General features: G+C 48.1%; 1 protein-coding gene across 1 annotated transcript in view; it reads right to left on the reverse strand.

The window, feature by feature from the left end:
- Positions 1-15,206, reverse strand: part of ACOT9 (acyl-CoA thioesterase 9) — a 144,242-nt gene extending 129,036 nt beyond the window's left edge. Inside the window, exon 1 of the mRNA XM_063956227.1 lies at positions 15,071-15,206. Coding sequence (XP_063812297.1) covers positions 15,071-15,087 — 17 coding nt within the window. The 5' untranslated portion in view covers positions 15,088-15,206. The remainder of the gene's footprint in view (positions 1-15,070) is intronic.
- Positions 15,207-20,144: the final 4,938 nt, after the last annotated feature.

Consider the following 20,144-nt stretch of genomic DNA (forward strand, 5'->3'; position numbering starts at 1 on the left):
TGTTAATTTACATATTGGAGCTGATTGGCTGGTGTGTTATTACCTTGCACATATCACTGGTTTATCACTTCCTTATGCCTTCTCCAGGTTAATACACCTGCCCCAAGATTTGCTTCTGTTTGTCCATGTATTTTATGATTGACAGTCACCATCACTGGTTTTTCTTATTACATTGACCATAAATAATTTGAATTGATCCTTTACAACCAACCCAGGGCACCCCTGCAAGTGTCCCGAGGCACCCCATGGTGACTAGGCACAGTTTGAGAACCACTGGCCTATCACATTGACCATAAACAATTTTATTTGGTCCTGAACCACCAATCCGGCTGTTTTAGCAGGGCACTGTGCCCTGACCGATTTTTGAACAGTAAAATGTGCCGTGTCCTTTTAGCAGCACCCTGCTAAAACAGCCTGCCTGATGCCATGCTGCCACCGCATGACTAGATGCCGTGCGCACATACATGACATCTATTCATATTATGGGCAGAGCTGGGGGGAGGCCCATATCCTCTGTAAGTGCTGGGAATGCCCTCATCAGTGACGCCGACGGGGCCGTACCGCATCCCCCTCCCCAGTCGGCCACTGCCTTCTTTTTTAGCTGAATGGCGGTCATAAAACCGGAGCTGGAATCCCAACACCACTCAGAATCCCAACAGTCAGCATCCCTAATGTAAACATAAGGGTTAGGGGGAGGGTAAGGAGAAGTGTTAGCAAAATGACTAAAATGTGTCAGGATTCTGATCATCGGGATGTCTTTGTCTGTATTATGACTGCTGGCACCCTGACTGTAGGGATCCCATGGGATGTAGTTATGCTACTGGCAGTCGGGATACTGCCGTTCACTATAACGACGCCGGCATCCCGACCACCACACATCCCAACAGTCAGCATGCCGACTAACAGGCACTATTTCCACTCGTGGGAATAGAACCTGTGGCTTCGGTGCGCCACCCCCCCAGGATGCTGACCGCCGGGATCTCAGACGTCGGTAAAGCATTCCCAACCCGATACCATACCCAACCATTATTTAAATTGCGATAGACAAAGGATGGTTTGAATCTGAGTGGCTGCTATAGGCAAGCTCTCCACTCTAGGGGGGTCATTCCGACCCGATCGCACGCTGCAGTATTTGGCAGCGGTGCGATCGGGTCTGAACTGCGCAGGCGACACGCTGCCCGGCAGCAGGTAATGCGGGTCTGAACTGCGCAGGTGACACGCTGCCCGACGGCGGGTAACGCCGGGCAGCGTGGGACCTTACGAGGAACGCGATCACAGCAAGAAGGTGTTTCTGGGTGGCAACTGACCGTTTTCTGGGAGTGCTGTGGAAAACACAGGCGTATCCAGGCGTTTGCAGGGCGGGGTGTCTGACGTCAATTCCAGGACCTGACAGGCTGAAGTGATCACAGCGGCTGAGTAAGTTCAGAGCTACTCAGAAACCGCACAAAAACTTTTTGCACAGCTCCCCTGCACAAGCGATCGCACACTTGCTATGCTAAAATACACTCCCCCATAGGCGGCGACTATCTGATCGCACGGCTGCAGAAAACTGCTACCGTGCGATCAACTCGGAATGACCCCCTATGTCTCTAGATGCTTTGATACATCTCTGCCTTAAATCCATTTCTCCAACGCTATATGGAGAAATATGTTTTACAGTACCTCTTGTAATCATAGTACTGGAAAACAAAAACAGCCTCTTCCACCTCCCTATAACCCCCAGATTCCCTGATTCATTCTCATTTACAATTTGCCCAGCAAGGAGATGAGAAAAATAACAAAATGAAAACATGGACATGCGTTGCTGGGTGACTATGACCCCCACATCCTCAGAGAAGTATTTTAACAAGAAGTACAACACAACACTTTTTTGCTACAGCAATAGGGGGACAACAAACATGGTGGGTGTCCCAAAGAGACCCCTCAACAGTAGGGTGGGGGGGAATGAATAGCAGCTCTGAGAATGAATAAAGAAGGCCTTAGGTTAATGTCCACTTTGTAAAATATGGAAGAAGTGTAGACATCTACATGGCAGCTCTGCAATCCTTGTCCGCTACATACTATGACCTACCAATCAAGAAGGGCTTACCACACTGGTCAAATCTGACATCAGTTTAAAGAATATTGGTCCACCATCACAGAATAGGCCCGTCATATTTCAAACATGAGTTTGGCTAATAGGATATAACACATGGTTAGATGGAGACTGCGGAGCTTGATAGTAAGCTACAAATGGTGAACAACCAGCTCTCTGGCTTGGACTCCGTTAAAGACTTGCATAGGTAATCACACCTGAACTGCATTGAATTGCTCTGTCGGGTGCCATCTAGTGGCAGCTGTGGGGAAAAACAATTGAATCCCCCCACACCCCATATCTGTTATAGCTTCTGTTGGGAGTTTTTCCACAGAAGTGTGTATGTCATGTGATGGAGTAACAAAAACGTTGCTGAGGAGTTTAATTGGCTGGGAAGGGGAATGCTGCACTTCAGTGGACTGTGAAGAATCAGCGCTATGCTAGCGATTCACAACAGAGTGCGACATCACATACACCAAGTACTGCAATCAGAGCTGAGGAGTAACACTGACTGCAAAGTACAGCACAGCACTTCTAGTAAGCAACAACAATTATGGCTGAAGATCAACATCTAAATGTTGCCCATATTTATCATTCACAAGGAGCAGAGCTTGAATAATTACAGAAATGCCTTGTTTAAAGGCTAGCTTGTATTGGCTTCTTTTTTGTTGTTGTTATTCTTCCAACTAACTTCTACAGTATCCAATACTATAGCCACAGGTTAAATTCCCAAATATTTTATACTCTCTAACCTACTGACCATGAATCATCCATCACTAATAGTCTCCCTTGGAGTAGCTGTATTGTCAAGAGAAGAGTGTTCCAGCTTGCTAAGAGCAAAAGGACCTTCTCCTGGGAGTCTCCAACCAGACCTTCAGTGTGACATAACCTGCAGGTCCTTGAAAGGTCCATAATGAACTGTGAGGTAAATATACAATGCTCAAAAAAATAAAGGGAACACTAAAATAACACATCCTAGATCTGAATGAATGAAATATTCTTATTAAATACTTTGTTCTTTACATAGTTGAATGTGCTGACAACAAAATCACACAAAAATTATCAATGAAAATCAAATTTATTAACCCATGGAGGTCTGGATTTGGAGTCACACTCAAAATGAAAGTGGAAAAACACACTACAGGCTGATCCAACTTTGATGTAATGTCCTTAAAACAAGTCAAAATGAGGCTCAGTAGTGTGTGTGGCCTCCACGTGCCTGTATGACCTCCCTACAACGCCTGGGCATGCTCCTGATGAGGTGGCGGATGGTCTCCTGAGGGATCTCCTCCCAGACCTGGACTAAAGCATCCGCCAACTCCTGGACAGTCTGTGGTGCAACGTGGCGTTGGTGGATGGAGCAAGACATGATGTCCCAGATGTGCTCAATTGGATTCAGGTCTGGGGAACGGGCGGGCCAGTCCATAGCATCAATGCCTTCGTCTTGCAGGAACTGCTGACACACTCCAGCCACATGAGGTCTAGCATTGTCTTGCATTAGGAGGAACCCAGGGCCAACCGCACCAGCATATGGTCTCACAAGGGGTCTGAGGATCTCATCTCGGTACCTAATGGCAGTTAGGCTACCTCTGGCGAGCATATGGAGGGCTGTGCGGCCCCCCAAAGAAATGCCACCCCACACCATTAAGGACCCACTGCCAAACCGGTCATGATGGAGGATGTTGCAGGCAACAGAACGTTCTCCTTGGCGTCTCCAGACTCTGTCACATGTGCTCAATGAGAACCTGCTTTCATCTGTGAAGAGCACAGGGCGCCAGTGGCGAATTTGCCAATCTTGGTGTTCTCTGGCAAATGCCAAACGTCCTGCATGGTGTTGGCCTGTAAGCACAACCCCCACTTGTGGACGTCGGGCCCTCATACCACCCTCATGGAGTCTGTTTCTGTTCGTTTGAGTAGACACATGCACTTTTGTGGCTTGCTGGAGGTCATTTTGCAGGGCTCTGGCAGTGCTCCTCCTGTTCCTCCTTGCACAAAGGCGGAGGTAGCGGTACTGCTGCTGGGTTGATGCCCTCCTACGGCCTCCTCCACGTCTCCTGATGTACTGGCCTGTCTCCTGGTAGCGCCTCCATGCTCTGGACACTACGCTGACAAAGTGAACCTTCTTGCCACAGCTCGCATTGATGTGCCATCCTGGATGAGCTGCACTACCTGAGCCACTTGTGTGGGTTATAGACTCCGTCTCATGCTACCACTAGAGTGAAAGCACCGCCAGCTTTCAAAAGCGACCAAAACATCAGCCAGAAAGCATAGGAGCTGAGAAGTAGTCTGTGGTCACCACCTGCAGAACAACTCCTTTATTGGGGGTGTCTTGCTAATTGCCTATAATTCCCACCTGTTGTTTATTCCATTTGCACAACAGCATGTGAAATTGATTGTCAATCAGTGTTGCTTCCTAAGTGGACAGTTTGAGTTCACAGAAGTGTGATTGACTTGGAGTTACATTGTGTTGTTTAAGTGTTCCCTTTATTTTTTTGAGCAGTGTATTATAGCCTAATACTTCCTACTTTGCCTCTTTACCGAGATGAAGCAGTAGCGCCAAGATGTATTAACATCTTGGATGCGATCACTGTCAGACCCCCACAGCGCACTGGGGCAGATATATTAACCTGGAGAAGTGATAAAGCAGTGATAAGTGCAAGGTGATAACACACCAGCCAATCATTACGGATTTGAAAAAATGACAGTTAGGAGCTGACTGGCTGGTGCGTTATCACCTTGCACTTATCACTTCTTTATCCCTTCTCCAGGCTTAATACATCTGCCCCTGTGTCTCTTCTCCGGCCGGCTCACTGGGCATGTGGGAGATCTCGCTACTCTCGCAAGACCTCTTGGGCAGCCTGGAGCCAGCAGCTGCCACAACCAGGGACAGCACTGTCTCTGCTGTGGTGTATGGGCAACGACAACTGCAGTTGTCAAAATCGATAGCTGCAGCTGTTGCCGTAACGGTCAGTGCCAGTGACTGTTCATACATTGCTCGGCACATCAGTGTTCTAGCTTGCAGATAGCAGCGCCGATATTAACAGGAGCTTATATCGCCGCTGTCTTACAGCGCACATCCCCGTATTCATACCTGGGGGAGAAGCGGTATCAGCGCTGATACCACTTCTTCTCCATTACAGCCAGTCTTACCCCTGTATTACTGATCAAACCCAGGATGGTACTGGGACAGAATGAGATGTGGCATTACACTACCACACTTCACCTTAAGTTGCCATAGATCCACATGTCCTAAGGCTAAGTACAAGAATAGAAATGGTGGAATGTCACGTGGGTGAACCCAGTGCCACCTCCCATACAGGGCACTTAAAAAATGAATTAAGAAGGAACATAGGCAGATTATATGAAGGAGAAAACCATTCTGGCTCTAGTTTCTGCCTATTAGATATTAAACATAACTCGCTGCCTCTGTCCCCCTTATATCTGGAGAAAGACCACTCTCTCTCACATATTTAGCGGACAGTAAAATAGTAAGACCTAGAGCATGCTGTGAACTCAAACTGTAAGTATGGCAAATCATTGAATGTTACCTAGATGTGCCCAACTCTCCATACTAGAAGTCACAAATGGCTTCCTGACCTATAAGTGCAACGATTACTAGTAACCTGGGTATGCGGTTAGCATACCGATCGCCGGGATCCCAGCAGTCACAATACAGACGCCAGGATTCCGACGGGGGCACCATACCGCTAAGGTAGGTGATTCCCCCTCTATGGGTGTCCACAACTCCCATAGAGGGAGAATAGAACCTGTGGCGAGCTAAGCTCGCCACCGAGCACGCAAGGGGCTTAGTTGCGCTCGCCCCCCTGCCGGTATTCCATCACTTGGGATGCCAATGTCGGTATTCTGACACTCGGCATCCCGTGCGGCGGTAACGCATACCGAAACCATAACCTGTATACAGGCATGCATTTGTAATTCACAATGCCTAGATCAGTGGTTCCCAATCTGGGTGCCGGAGGTTGGTGGTCCAGGACCAAATCAAATTATGTATGCTCTATGCCAGGCTTTTTCAACCAGTGTGCCGTGGCACACTAGTGTGCCGCGACCAGTTGCAAGGTGTGTCGCGGAGCCAGAGCAGCTTCCTGCAACTTCAGAGTGAACTGTTGGCCCGGGCTCATCTTAGAGGATCAGTCGTGCTCCGACCGTGACCTATGCCTTGAAGACGCAGCGGTGTGATATCATAGGTCACAGACGCTACATCTCACCACCCAGCCAGCCCACCTGCCTGCATACACATCTTCCAGTTCCTGCCTGCATACACAGCTTTCCTTGCCCACCCACATCCACACCTGCCCGACCGCCCGCTGCTCAATATTCGCAGCACTCCACTATGAACAACCCACGCCACTGAGAGACAGGGAGGAGGACAGCTGAACGTAGAGGCTGATATTTGTTATTTTATTTCTCCTGTGGGGAACAATAGGATTTATGTGGGGAGAATCAGTAGCAGGAAAAAAGAAGTGATAATGCCACTGTATAGGTCATTGGTACGGCCCCATCTGGAATACTGTGTCCAGTTCTGGAGACCCTATCTCCAGAAGGATATAAATACATTAGAGAGTGTACAAAGAAGGGCAACTAAAATGGTGCATGGCCTACATCACAAAACTTACCCGGAAAGGCTAAAATATCTTAACATGTATAGTTTGGAGGAGAGAAGGGAAAGGGGGGACATGATTGAAACTTTCAAATATATCAAGGGTCTTAACAAAGTTCAGGAGGGAAACATTCTTCAAAGGAAAAGTAGTATTAGAACTCGAGGGCATACATTGAGACTGGAGGGGGGGAGGTTCAGGGGAAATTTAAGGAAAAATTACTTCACAGAAAGGGTAGTGGATAAGTGGAATAGCCTCCCATCAGAGGTGGTAGAGGCTAAGACTGTAGAGCAATTTAAACATGCTTGGGACAGGCATATGAATATCCTTACAAAGAATTAAGGTTAAAAAAGGGTTGAGATTGCCTAAAGGATAAAATAAAAAAGGGGCAGACTAGATGGGCCAAGTGGTTCTTATCTGCCGTCAAATCCTATGTTTCTATGTTTAATAAGGATTTATGGGGGGGGAATAATGTGAATAATTCATGTGGGGAGCAATAGGATTTATGTGGGGAGAAATGTGATTGATTTATGTGTGAGCAACATGATTTATATGGGGAGCAATGTGACTGATTTATGTGGGGAGCAATAGGATTTATGTGTGGAGCAGTGCGATTGTTTTTTCTGTGTAGGCCAATGTATGTGTGTTGTTTTATTTTACTGTGAGGGCCAATGTGTATTTTTTGTTTTTTTGTCTGTGGGGAACTGATGCCTTGAATTGCCTTGGCAATTTTAAAATATTGTTCAGTGTGCCACAAGTTAAAAAGGTTGAAAATCACTGCTCTATGCAATAGGCAAATCCAGAGCTGGTGGCTGGCAATCACAAAATATGCGGACAATCAGATGCACAACCCTGTCCAGAACCACAAAACTGAGCCTGAGGATAAAAGTTTAAGAACAATTTACTTAATCTACATTTTTTTTTTCTTTCCATTTCTCATTAAGAAAAATAAGATTTTAAACCTACCGGTAAATCTATTTCTCCTAGTCCGTAGAGGATGCTGGGGACTCCGTAAGGACTATGGAGTATAGATGGGCTCCGCAGGAGATAGGGCACCTAAAAAGAACTTTTACTATGGGTGTGCACTGGCTCCTCCCTCTATGCCCCTCCTCCAGACCCCAGTTAGAGAACTGTGCCCAGAGGAGATGGACAATACAAGGCAGGATTTAGCAATCCAAGGGCAAGATTCATACCAGCCCACACCAATCATACCATGTACTGGAACATACATAACCAGTTAACAATATGAACAAAACAACAGTAACGGTCCAAGACCTATTCCAACTGTAACATAACCCTTATGTAAGCAACAACTATATACAAGTCTTGCAGAGTTTCCGCACTGGGACGGGCGCCCAGCATCCTCTACGGACTAGGAGAAATAGATTTACCGGTAGGTTTAAAATCTTATTTTCTCTTACGTCCTAGAGGATGCTGGGGACTCCGTAAGGACCATGGGGTTTATACCAAAGCATCCAATCGGGCGGGAGAGTGCATATGACTCTGCAGCACCGACTGAGCAAACGCTAGGTCCTCATCAGCCAGGGTATCAAATTTAGCAAAAGTGTTTGACCCCGATCAAGTCGCCGCTCGGCAAAGCTTTAATGCCGAGACGCCTCGGGCAGCCGCCCAAGAAGAGCCCACCTTCCTAGTGGAATGGGCTTTAACCGAATTTGGTATCGGCAATCCAGCCGTAGAATGAGCCTGCTGAATCGTATTACAGATCCAGCGAGCAATAGTCTGCTTCGAAGCAGGTGCGCCAATCTTATTAGCAGCATACAGGACAAACAGAGCCTCTGTTTTCCTAATTTTAGCCGTTCTGGCTACATAAATTTTTAAGGCCCTGACTACATCCAGGGATCTGGAATCCTCCAGGTCACTCGTAGCCACAGGCACCACAATAGGTTGATTCATATGGAATGAAGAAACCACTTTAGGCAAAAATTGCGGACGTGTCCTCAATTCAGCTCGATCCACATGAAAAATCAAATAGGGGCTCTTGTGTGACAAAGCCGCCAATTCAGACACTCACCTTGCTGATGCCAAGGCCAACAGCATGACCACCTTCCAGGTAAGAAATTTCAACTCAACCTTGTTAAGCGGTTCAAACCAATGAGATTTTAGGAACTGCAACACCACGTTCAGGTCCCATGGAGCCACTGGAGGCACAAAAGGGGTCTGGATATGCAGCACTCCCTTTACAAACGTCTGGACTTCTGGAAGAGAAGCCAATTCCTTCTGAAAGAAAATCGAGAGGGCCGAAATCTGTACCTTAACAGAGCCAAATTTCAGGCCCATATCCACTCCTGTCCGTAGGAAGTGGAGAAAACGACCCAGATGAAAATCTTCCGTAGGTGCATTCTTGGTCTCACACCAAGACACATACTTTCGCCAGATACAGTGATAATGCTTAACCGTCACCTCCTTCCTAGCCTTTATTAAAGTAGGGATGACCTCTTCCGGAATCCCCTTTTTCGCTAGGATTCGGCGTTCAACCGCCATGCAGTCAAACGTAACCGCGGTAAGTCTTGAAATACACAGGGCCCCTGTTGCAACCGGTCTTCCCTCAGAGGAAGAGGCCAGGGATCTCCTGTGAGCATCTCTTGTAGATCTGAGTACCAGGCCCTTCGAGGCCAGTCTGGGACAATGAGTATTGTCTGTACGTTTCTTTGCCTTATGATCCTCAACACTTTTGTGATGAGAGGAAAAGGAGGAAACCCGTAGACCGATTTGAACAGCCACGGTGTTATCAGAGCATCTACTGCCACTGCCTGAGGGTCCCGAGACCCGGCACAATACCTCCGAAGCTTTTTGTTGAGGCGTGACGCCATCATGTCTATTTGAGGAGTTCCCCAAAGACGTGTTATGTCTGCAAAGACTTCTTGATGAAGTCCCCACTCTCCTGGATGGAGATCGTGTCTGCTGAGGAAGTCTGCTTTCCAGTTGTCCACTCCCGGAATGAAGACAGCCGACAGAGCACTTACATGATTTTCCGCCCAGCGAAGAATCCTTGTGGCTTCCGCCATCGCGACTCTGGTTCTTGTCCCACCTTGGCGGTTCACATGAGCCACTGCTGTGACATTGTCTGATTGAATCAGAACCGGTAGGTTTCGAAGAAGACTCTCCGCTTGTCGAAGGCCGTTGTAAATGGCCCTGAGTTCCAACACATTGATATGTAGACAGGACTCCTGGTCTGACCAAAGACCCTGAAAATATTTTCCCTGTGTGACCGCTCCCCATCCTCGGAAGCTCGCGTCCGTGGTAACCAGGATCCAATCCTGAATTCCGAACCTGCGACCCTCCAGCAGGTGAGAACTTTGCAACCACCACAGGAGAGACACTCTGGCCCCTGGGGACAGAGTTATTTTCCGATGTAAGTGCAGATGGGACCTGGAACACTTGTCCAGAAGGTCCCATTGAAAAGTCCTTGCATGGAACCTTCCGAAGGGAATGGCCTCGTAGGCCGCCACCATTTTTCCCAGAACTCGAGTGCATTGATGAACTGACACCCTTTTCGGTTTTAGCAGGTCTCTGACCATGGTCTGGATGTCCTGGGCTTTCTCTATTGGGAGGAAGACCTTCATTTGTTCCGTATCCAGTATCATACCTAGGAACGGTAGTCGAGTTGTCGGAATCAACTGTGACTTTGGTAGATTTAGAATCCAACCGTGTTGCTGGAGCACTCTCAGAGAGAGCGCCACACTGCTCAGCAATTTGTCCCTTGATCTCGCTTTTATCAGGAGATCGTCCAAGTATGGGATAATTGTGACTCCATGCTTGCGCAGGACCACCATCATTTCCGCCATTATCTTGGTGAAAATCCTCGGGGCCGTGGAAAGTCCAAATGGCAACGTCTGAAATTGGTAATGACAATCCTGTACAGCGAATCTCAGGTATTCCTGATGGGGGGCATATATGGGGACATGAAGGTACGCATCCTTTATGTCCAGAGATACCATAAACTCCCCCTCCTCCATGTTGGCTATTATCGCTCTGAGTGATTCCATTTTCAATTTGAATCTTTTTATGTACAGGTTTACGGATTTCAGATTCAAAATAGGTCTAACCGAACCGTCCGGTTTCGGGACCACAAATAGGGTTGAGTAGTAACCTCTTCCCTGCTGGTGCAGGGGAACCTTGATTATCACTTGCTGTATACACAGCGTTTGAATTGCAGCTAACACTATATCCCTTTCCGATGTGGAAGCTGGTAGGGCCGATTTGAAAAATCGGCGCGGGGGCACCTCCTCGAATTCCAATTTGTAACCCTGGGAAACTATTTCCAACACCCAGGGATTCAGGTCTGAACTGACCCAGGCCTGACTGAAAAGTCGAAGACGTGCCCCCACCGGTGCGGACTCCCTCAGGGGAGCCCCAGCGTCATGCTGTGGGTTTTGGAGCAGCCGGGGAGGACTTTTGTTCCTGGGCACCTGCCGAAGCAGGTGCTCTTTTGGCTCTGCCCTTACCTTTGGCGAGGAAAGAGGATCCCCGACCTCTTCTGGACTTGTGCGACCGAAAGGACTGCATCTGATAGGGTGTTGCTTTCTTTTGCTGTTGGGGAACATATGGTAAAAAATTTGATTTACCTGCTGTAGCTGTGGAAACCAGGTCCGTCAGCCCATCCCCAAACAATACATCACCCTTATAGGGTAGTATTTCCATATGTTTTTTGGAATCCGCATCACCCGTCCATTGGCGAGTCCATAAGGATCTTCTCGCTGAGATAGACATGGCATTGGCCCTAGAAGCTAGCAATCCAATGTCCCTTTGAACATCCCTCATAAATAAGACTGCGTCTTTAATATGGGCTAGAGTTAAGAATATAGTATCCTTATCCATATTATCAAATTGATCTGTCAGCTCATCTGTCCAAACTGCAATTGCGCTACACACCCATGCCGACGCAATTGTCGGTCTTAGCACAGCACCCGTATGAGAATAAATACACTTTAAGGTAGTTTCTTGCCTGCGATCTGCAGGGTCCTTAAGGGCCGCTGTGTCAGGAGACGGTAGCGCCACTTTCTTGGACAAGCGCGTCAGGGCCTTGTCCACAGTGGGGGATGATTCCCAAATCTCCCTGTCCTGCTTAGGGAAGGGGTATGCCATATAAATTCTTTTGGGAATCTGCGGTCTCTTTTCCGGAGTCTCCCAAGCTTTTCCAAAGAAATCATTTAATTCATGGGATGCGGGAAAATTAATAATCTGTTTCTTTCCCTTAAACATGTGTACCCTTGTGTCGGGGACCGAGGGTTCATCCTCAATATGCAACACATCCCTTATTGCCACAATCATACACTGAATGGTTTTAGTCACCCTAGGGTGCAATTTTACTTCGTCGTAGTCGACACTGGAGTCAGAATCCGTGTCGGTAGTAGTGTCTTGTGTTAAGGGACGCTTTTGAGACCCCGACGGGCCCTGTGAGTCGGTCCGATCCGAGGATTGACCCCCTGATGTCCCCCCTAAGTCAGCCTTATCAAGCCTTTTATGTAAAGATGCCACACTTGCATTCAACATATGCCACATGTCCATCCAATCCGGAGTCGGCACAACCGACGGGGACACACCACTCATTTGCTCCACCTCCTCCTTCGAGAAGCCTTCCGCCTCAGACATGTCGACCAGTGGCGGTTCTTGCCACGGGCAAGCGGTACTTTTGCCCGGGGCGCCGCCTTTCCGGAGGGCGCCGGCGCCATCCGGAGGGCGCCGCACCAGGGCAAGATCCGCCACTGTGCCCCCCGCAGTGCCCTGCTGTGCCCCCCCGCTTTGAAGGGAACCAGACGCGTAGCGTCTAGTTTCCTTTCATTGAGAGGACCTTAGTTGTGCGGTGCGCGATGACGTCATCGCGCACCGCACAGCAAAGGTCCTCTCCATGAAGGGAAACTAGACGCTACGGTCTAGTTTCCCTTCATGTAGAGGACCTTTGCTGTGCGATGCACGATGACGTCATCGCGCACCGCACAGCATAGTGGCACAGACACTAGGGGTCATAATTGACCTCTAGTGTCTATGCTGTTCTATGGGAGAGACGTAATAACGTCTCTCCCATAGATCGATGAGAGGAGAGGAGAAGAGCGGCGCCGCCGGCGGAGGGGTCTGCAGCGGTCTGGATCAGGAACGGGGATGGTAAGTATACTTTTTTATTATTTAATTTTTTCTTTCCGCGTCGTGACCACGCCCCCATTTGAAGCCACGCCGCTATATTTTGCCCGGGGCGCCACAAGGCCAAGAACCAGCCCTGATGTCGACACACACGTACCGACACCCCACACACACACAGGGATTAACCTACAAGGGGACAAAACCCCAACCAGGCCCTTAGGAGAAACAGAGATAGAGTATGCCAGCACACACCAGCGCCTAAAAACACTGGAAAAAATATGACCAGATAGCGCTTTTTTGTATATAATATACCAATTTCCACTCACTGCGTCGCTAATGTGCCCCCCTCCTCTTTTTTCCAGCCTGTGAAGTTCAGCAGGGGAGAGACCAGGGAGCCAGCGTTCATGCATGCAGCTTCTGTGGAGAAAATGGCGCTGGTTAGTGCTGAGGATCAAGCCCCGCCCACCCGACGGCGGGCTTCGGTCCCAGTGACTTTTCTATTAAAATGGCGGGGGATCTTAGATTTACTGCCTCCGCAGCCTAATCTATCTGAATTTGCCCAAAAGTGAGGAATATTGCTGCCCAGGGCGCCCCCCCCTGCACCCTGCACCCTTCAGTGCTGCTCTGCACCCTTCTGCGCCTTACCTCATGAAGATCTGATGTCTTCTGCCGCCTAAGATGTCTTCTGCCTTCTCATACTCACCCGGCTTCTATCTTCGGCATCTGTGAGGAGGACGGCGGCGCGGCTCCGGGACGAACCCCAGGTGAGACCTGTGTCCGACACCCTCTGGAGCTAATGGTGTCCAGTAGCCTTAGAAGCAATGCCCAACTTGACAAGCCAGCTCTGCTTCTCTCTCCTCAGTCCCACGATGCAGGGAGCCCGTTGCCAACAGGACTCCCTGAAAATAAAAAACTTAACAAAATTATTTTTCAACAGAAAACTCAGGAGAGCTCTCTGCAGTGCACCCATTCTCCTCTGGGCACAAGATCTAACTGAGGTCTGGAGGAGGGGCATAGAGGGAGGAGCCAGTGCACACCCATAGTAAAAGTTCTTTTTTGGGTGCCCTATCTCCTGCGGAGCCCGTCTATACCCCATGGTCCTTACGGAGTCCCCAGCATCCTCTAGGACGTAAGAGAAATTATGTTACTCTAGTGCTCCGGAATTGTAAAAGCTTGGGAACCACTGGGCTAGATGATGATGCTACAGAGGCAAAATGGAAAGCGGAAAGATCCGCAATGTGGGTAATATATTAACTGCACATGAATACCTAAATACTGAAGATTTATTTTAGTTGTAATCACATTCATGTCAATTGTAATTTTCTTTATTACGATGAGTGTTATCAGACACAGGGCAGAGGTAGATGTGTGATCAGGGGTGCAAGTATGCGGGTACGCTCGGGTACGGAGTACCCTTAAGAATTTGGCAGTGGGTATGCAGTACCACCTGCCACACACTTTACTATTACCACAATTATAATTTGCCACAAAGCAACGAGACCATGGTGCTTGGCAGCATGACGGCTCCTCCCACTTTGTCAGGGTTACTGGTTGTATTTTCCGGTTATAATGGAGGCATTACAATATATTGTTATTAAATTGTGGGCATTACTACATATTTCTATTATACTGGAGGTATCACTATATATTTCTATTATAGTGGAGGCATTACTATATATTTTTAGCCTTGCTTCCAGATTCCCCCCAAAAAAGGGGCAGTCGTGTGGCCACGCTGCTAGTGTAATGTAGCCACTCCCACTAGCATGTGGCCACGCCCCTCTCAACACATAGTCACGCCTATTTTTCGTCACTCAGTACCACTTAGAAAATATTTCTATTTGCACCACTGTGTGATACTGAGCATAGGTAGGACATCCCATAAAAGTGGCACAGTCACACGTGTATGCATGCATACAGCATTCAGACATAAGTGCAGTCACACATTCCTGTAACCCAACCACAGAGCAAGCAAGCACAGTATACACACCCTGTCCAAAAACAGACTGTGTGCCACCACCATCCCTGCCCTTCCTGTTCCTCAGTGCTCCCACACTACCCAATTGTCATAATGCCAGCTATGGGGCTTACTATATGTCTAATAACATAGACTCTTCTACATACTGTAGTCTTCAGTAGGTAACTGCAGAAGACATGTAACAGCAGCAGCAGCCTCCTCGGCTCCAATCCTCCACTAAGGGAGTTGGCATAATCTGCAAGACACATACATGGCAGCATGCTCTGCAATATACATATATATATACTGTATATACAGTAATTCTACCTGAATGTGAGCAGCATATTGAGCTATGTGTCACACAGTGACAGCGCTGAGCCAGCCTCTTCTCCTGCAGCACAGTATACTCTGCGATGTACAGCAGCAGCAGCAAGACAGCAAGTTACTGCCCAAGACACACCCACGTGTTCCCTGCCAATCTAGGCCGGTCCTCCAACACCATAGATAGATGTGTTGGGGCAGAGCGTCTGAGAGCAACAAATGTCATTGTCTGCAGTGGAGAACAGTGTCTGATTAACCCCATCACAGCCAGACCTGGATTCACCTCTGCTAATAGCATAACTCAAGTCATAATAAATCTTAAAAGCCAAGGCACAGGTGTTTTGCAAACCCTTATTATTATTATTATTATTATTATTATTATTAGATTTATTTTGTGTTATTGTATGCATCCGATTCCCAACAGTGTGAAAAGCTACATTGTAACATAACTAGGCGCAGCCTTAAGGTGTGTACACACGGCGAGATCCTTGCTATGCCCGATTTTCACTTACGATTTCCCCTGAACTCCCCGGTGCCCAGCATCACCGATTTTGACTAACTTTTCTTGAGATATGGACTATGTGTGCTTACGATTTTGGCTTATGTGAGATTTTGGCTTAAAGGTGTGTACACACGGTGAGATATTTTCTTTCGATTTTGACTATATAGTCAAAATCGCAAGAAAAGTTAGTGCAAATTGCAAGGTGTTATGCCGCTTGCGATCCCAATTCGATCCCGATGCACACTCCCTCGGGGTTGGCATCGCAAGAAAAGATAGACTGCAGGCAAGTCAATCCTTGCTAGATCGGTGTACTATCTAGTTCATCTCACATGTCAATTACATCTCACATAAGCCAAAATCTCACATAAGCCAAAATTGTAAGCACACATAGGCCCTCATTCCGAGTTGATCGGTCGCAAGGCGAATTTAGCAGAGTTACACACGCTAAGCCGCCGCCTACTGGGAGTGAATCTTAGCTTCTTAAAATTGCGACCGATGTATTCGCAATAATGCGATTACTAACTACTTAGCAGTTTCAGAGTAGCTCCAGACTTACTCTGCCTGTGCGATCATTTCAGTGCTTGTCGTTCCTGGTTGACGTCACAAACACACCCAGCGTTCGCCCAGGCACTCCCACCGTTTCTCCGGCCACTCCTGCGTTTTTTCCGGAAACGGTAGCGTTTTCAGCCACACGCCCCTGAAACGCCGTGTTTCCGCCCAGTAACACCCATTTCCTGTCAATCACATTACGATCGCCGGAGCGAAGAAAAAGCCGTGAGTAAAAATACTTTCATCATAGTAAAGTTACTTGGCGCAGTCGCAGTGCGAACATTGCGCATGCGTACTAAGCGGATTTTCACTGCGATGCGATGAAAAATACCGAGCGAACAACTCGGAATGAGGGCCATAGTCCATATCTCAAGAAAAGTTAGTCAAAATCGGTGGTGCTGGGCTCCGGGGAGTTCAGGGGAAATCGCAAGTGAAAATCAGGCATAGCAAGGATCTCACCGTGTGTACACACCTTTAATCAGGCTGTGGGATCTCTATAATTCATTAGGACAGTGGCAGAGGGACTACTTCAATAAAACTTGCCCTTACATAGAGACTTATCAGTTTTTTTCATTATGCATTATGTACAGTCCTTTCCCTGATGGAAGAATGGCATTACACACTGGCTGAATTCAACACTGGCTCTGGCCACTCACAAAATCTTATTTTGCATCTTGGGTTCACAGTAGATCAATATGGGCACGATTTGCTATATCAGAACAACAAATCAGATTGTCTAATATGTTCCCGGGCTACTGTGGATTGTATGTGAAATCATCCACTCGGCCTAAGTTTACGGCCACCCGGAATATATCATGTGCGACCCGGTGCATTATAAAGAAGGACGGAACGAGATGTCGCTCCGTCCTTCATTACATGGTCTAATGTGTATGGGCATTCTGGCATGGCTCGGGACAGAGAGAATTTGGACCAACCATTGGCCCAATTGCCTGTCGTACAAGTGCGTACCCATGTCCAATCCCAGGTACTTGCAAGCCTCGTCACTCAGCCTCCCTTCTTGTGACACAGATTTATTCCTCAAGTCCAGTTAAAGGGTTAATTAGACTGCTGACTGTACATATCAGACATTACATCCTACAATGATCTCTGATGTATAAACTAGAGATGTGCACTTGAAATTTTTCGGGTTTTGTGTTTTGGTTTTGGGTTCGGTTCCGCGGCCGTGTTTTGGGTTCGACCGCGTTTTGGCAAAACCTCACCGAATTTTTTTTGTCGGATTCGGGTGTGTTTTGGATTCAGGTGTTTTTTTCAAAAAACACTAAAAAACAGCTTAAATCATAGAATTTGGGGGTCATTTTGATCCCAAAGTATTATTAACCTCAAAAACCATAATTTCCACTCATTTTCAGTCTATTCTGAATACCTCACACCTCACAATATTATTTTTAGTCCTAAAATTTGCACCGAGGTCGCTGGATGACTAAGCTAAGCGACCCTAGTGGCCGACACAAACACCTGGCCCATCTAGGAGTGGCACTGCAGTGTCACGCAGGATGGCCCTTCCAAAAAACACTCCCCAAACAGCACATGACGCAAAGAAAAAAAGAGGCGCAATGAGGTAGCTGTGTGAGTAAGATAAGCGACCCTAGTGGCCGACACAAACACCTGGCCCATCTAGGAGTGGCACTACAGTGTCACGCAGGATGGCCCTTCCACAAAACCCTCCCCAAACAGCACATGACGCAAAGAAAAAAAGAGGCGCAATGAGGTAGCTGTGTGAGTAAGATAAGCGACCCTAGTGGCCGACACAAACACCGGGCCCATCTAGGAGTGGCACTGCAGTGTCACGCAGGATGTCCCTTCCAAAAAACCCTCCCCAAACAGCACATGACGCAAAGAAAAAAAGAGGCGCAATGAGGTAGCTGTGTGAGTAAGATAAGCGACCCTAGTGGCCGACACAAACACCGGGCCCATCTAGGAGTGGCACTGCAGTGTCACGCAGGATGTCCCTTCCAAAAAACCCTCCCCAAACAGCACATGACGCAAAGAAAAAAAGAGGCGCAATGAGGTAGCTGTGTGAGTAAGATAAGCGACCCTAGTGGCCGACACAAACACCGGGCCCATCTAGGAGTGGCACTGCAGTGTCACGCAGGATGTCCCTTCCAAAAAAACCTCCCCAAACAGCACATGTCGCAAAGAAAAAGAGGCGCAATGAGGTAGCTGTGTGAGTAAGATAAGCGACCCTAGTGGCCGACACAAACACCTGGCCCATCTAGGAGTGGCACTGCAGTGTCACGCAGGATGGCCCTTCCAAAAAACCCTCCCCAAACAGCACATGACGCAAAGAAAAAAAGAGGCGCAATGAGGTAGCTGTGTGAGTAAGATAAGCGACCCTAGTGGCCGACACAAACACCGGGCCCATCTAGGAGTGGCACTGCAGTGTCACGCAGGATGTCCCTTCCAAAAAACCCTCCCCAAACAGCACATGACGCAAAGAAAAAAAGAGGCGCAATGAGGTAGCTGTGTGAGTAAGATAAGCGACCCTAGTGGCCGACACAAACACCGGGCCCATCTAGGAGTGGCACTGCAGTGTCACGCAGGATGTCCCTTCCAAAAAACCCTCCCCAAACAGCACATGACGCAAAGAAAAAAAGAGGCGCAATGAGGTAGCTGTGTGAGTAAGATAAGCGACCCTAGTGGCCGACACAAACACCGGGCCCATCTAGGAGTGGCACTGCAGTGTCACGCAGGATGGCCCTTCCAAAAAACCCTCCCCAAACAGCACATGACGCAAAGAAAAAAAGAGGCGCAATGAGGTAGCTGTGTGAGTAAGATAAGCGACCCTAGTGGCCGACACAAACACCGGGCCCATCTAGGAGTGGCACTGCAGTGTCACGCAGGATGGCCCTTCCAAAAAATACTCCCCAAACAGCACATGACGCAAAGAAAAATTAAAGAAAAAAGAGGTGCAAGATGGAATTGTCCTTGGGCCCTCCCACCCACCCTTATGTTGTATAAACAGGACATGCACACTTTAACCAACCCATCATTTCAGTGACAGGGTCTGCCACACGACTGTGACTGAAATGACGGGTTGGTTTGGACCCCCACCTAAAAAGAAGCAATTAATCTCTCCTTGCACAAACTGGCTCTACAGAGGCAAGATGTCCACCTCATCATCATCCTCCGATATATCACCGTGTACATCCCCCTCCTCACAGATTATCAATTCGTCCCCACTGGAATCCACCATCTCAGCTCCCTGTGTACTTTGTGGAGGCAATTGCTGCTGGTCAATGTCTCCACGGAGGAATTGATTATAATTCATTTTAATGAACATCATCTTCTCCACATTTTCTGGATGTAACCTCGTACGCCGATTGCTGACAAGGTGAGCGGCGGCACTAAACACTCTTTCGGAGTACACACTTGTGGGAGGGCAACTTAGGTAGAATAAAGCCAGTTTGTGCAAGGGCCTCCAAATTGCCTCTTTTTCCTGCCAGTATAAGTACGGACTGTGTGACGTGCCTACTTGGATGCGGTCACTCATATAATCCTCCACCATTCTTTCAATGGTGAGAGAATCATATGCAGTGACAGTAGACGACATGTCCGTAATCGTTGTCAGGTCCTTCAGTCCGGACCAGATGTCAGCATCAGCAGTCGCTCCAGACTGCCCTGCATCACCGCCAGCGGGTGGGCTCGGAATTCTGAGCCTTTTCCTCGCACCCCCAGTTGCGGGAGAATGTGAAGGAGGAGATGTTGACAGGTCGCGTTCCGCTTGACTTGACAATTTTCTCACCAGCAGGTCTTTGAACCCCAGCAGACTTGTGTCTGCCGGAAAGAGAGATCCAAGGTAGGCTTTAAATCTAGGATCGAGCATGGTGGCCAAAATGTAGTGCTCTGATTTCAACAGATTGACCACCCGTGAATCCTTGTTAAGCGAATTAAGGGCTCCATCCACAAGTCCCACATGCCTAGCGGAATCGCTCTGTGTTAGCTCCTCCTTCAATGTCTCCAGCTTCTTCTGCAAAAGCCTGATGAGGGGAATGACCTGACTCAGGCTGG

Source organism: Pseudophryne corroboree, chromosome 2, assembly GCF_028390025.1.
Source record: "Pseudophryne corroboree isolate aPseCor3 chromosome 2, aPseCor3.hap2, whole genome shotgun sequence".
In the NCBI taxonomy this organism is placed as follows: domain Eukaryota; kingdom Metazoa; phylum Chordata; class Amphibia; order Anura; family Myobatrachidae; genus Pseudophryne; species Pseudophryne corroboree.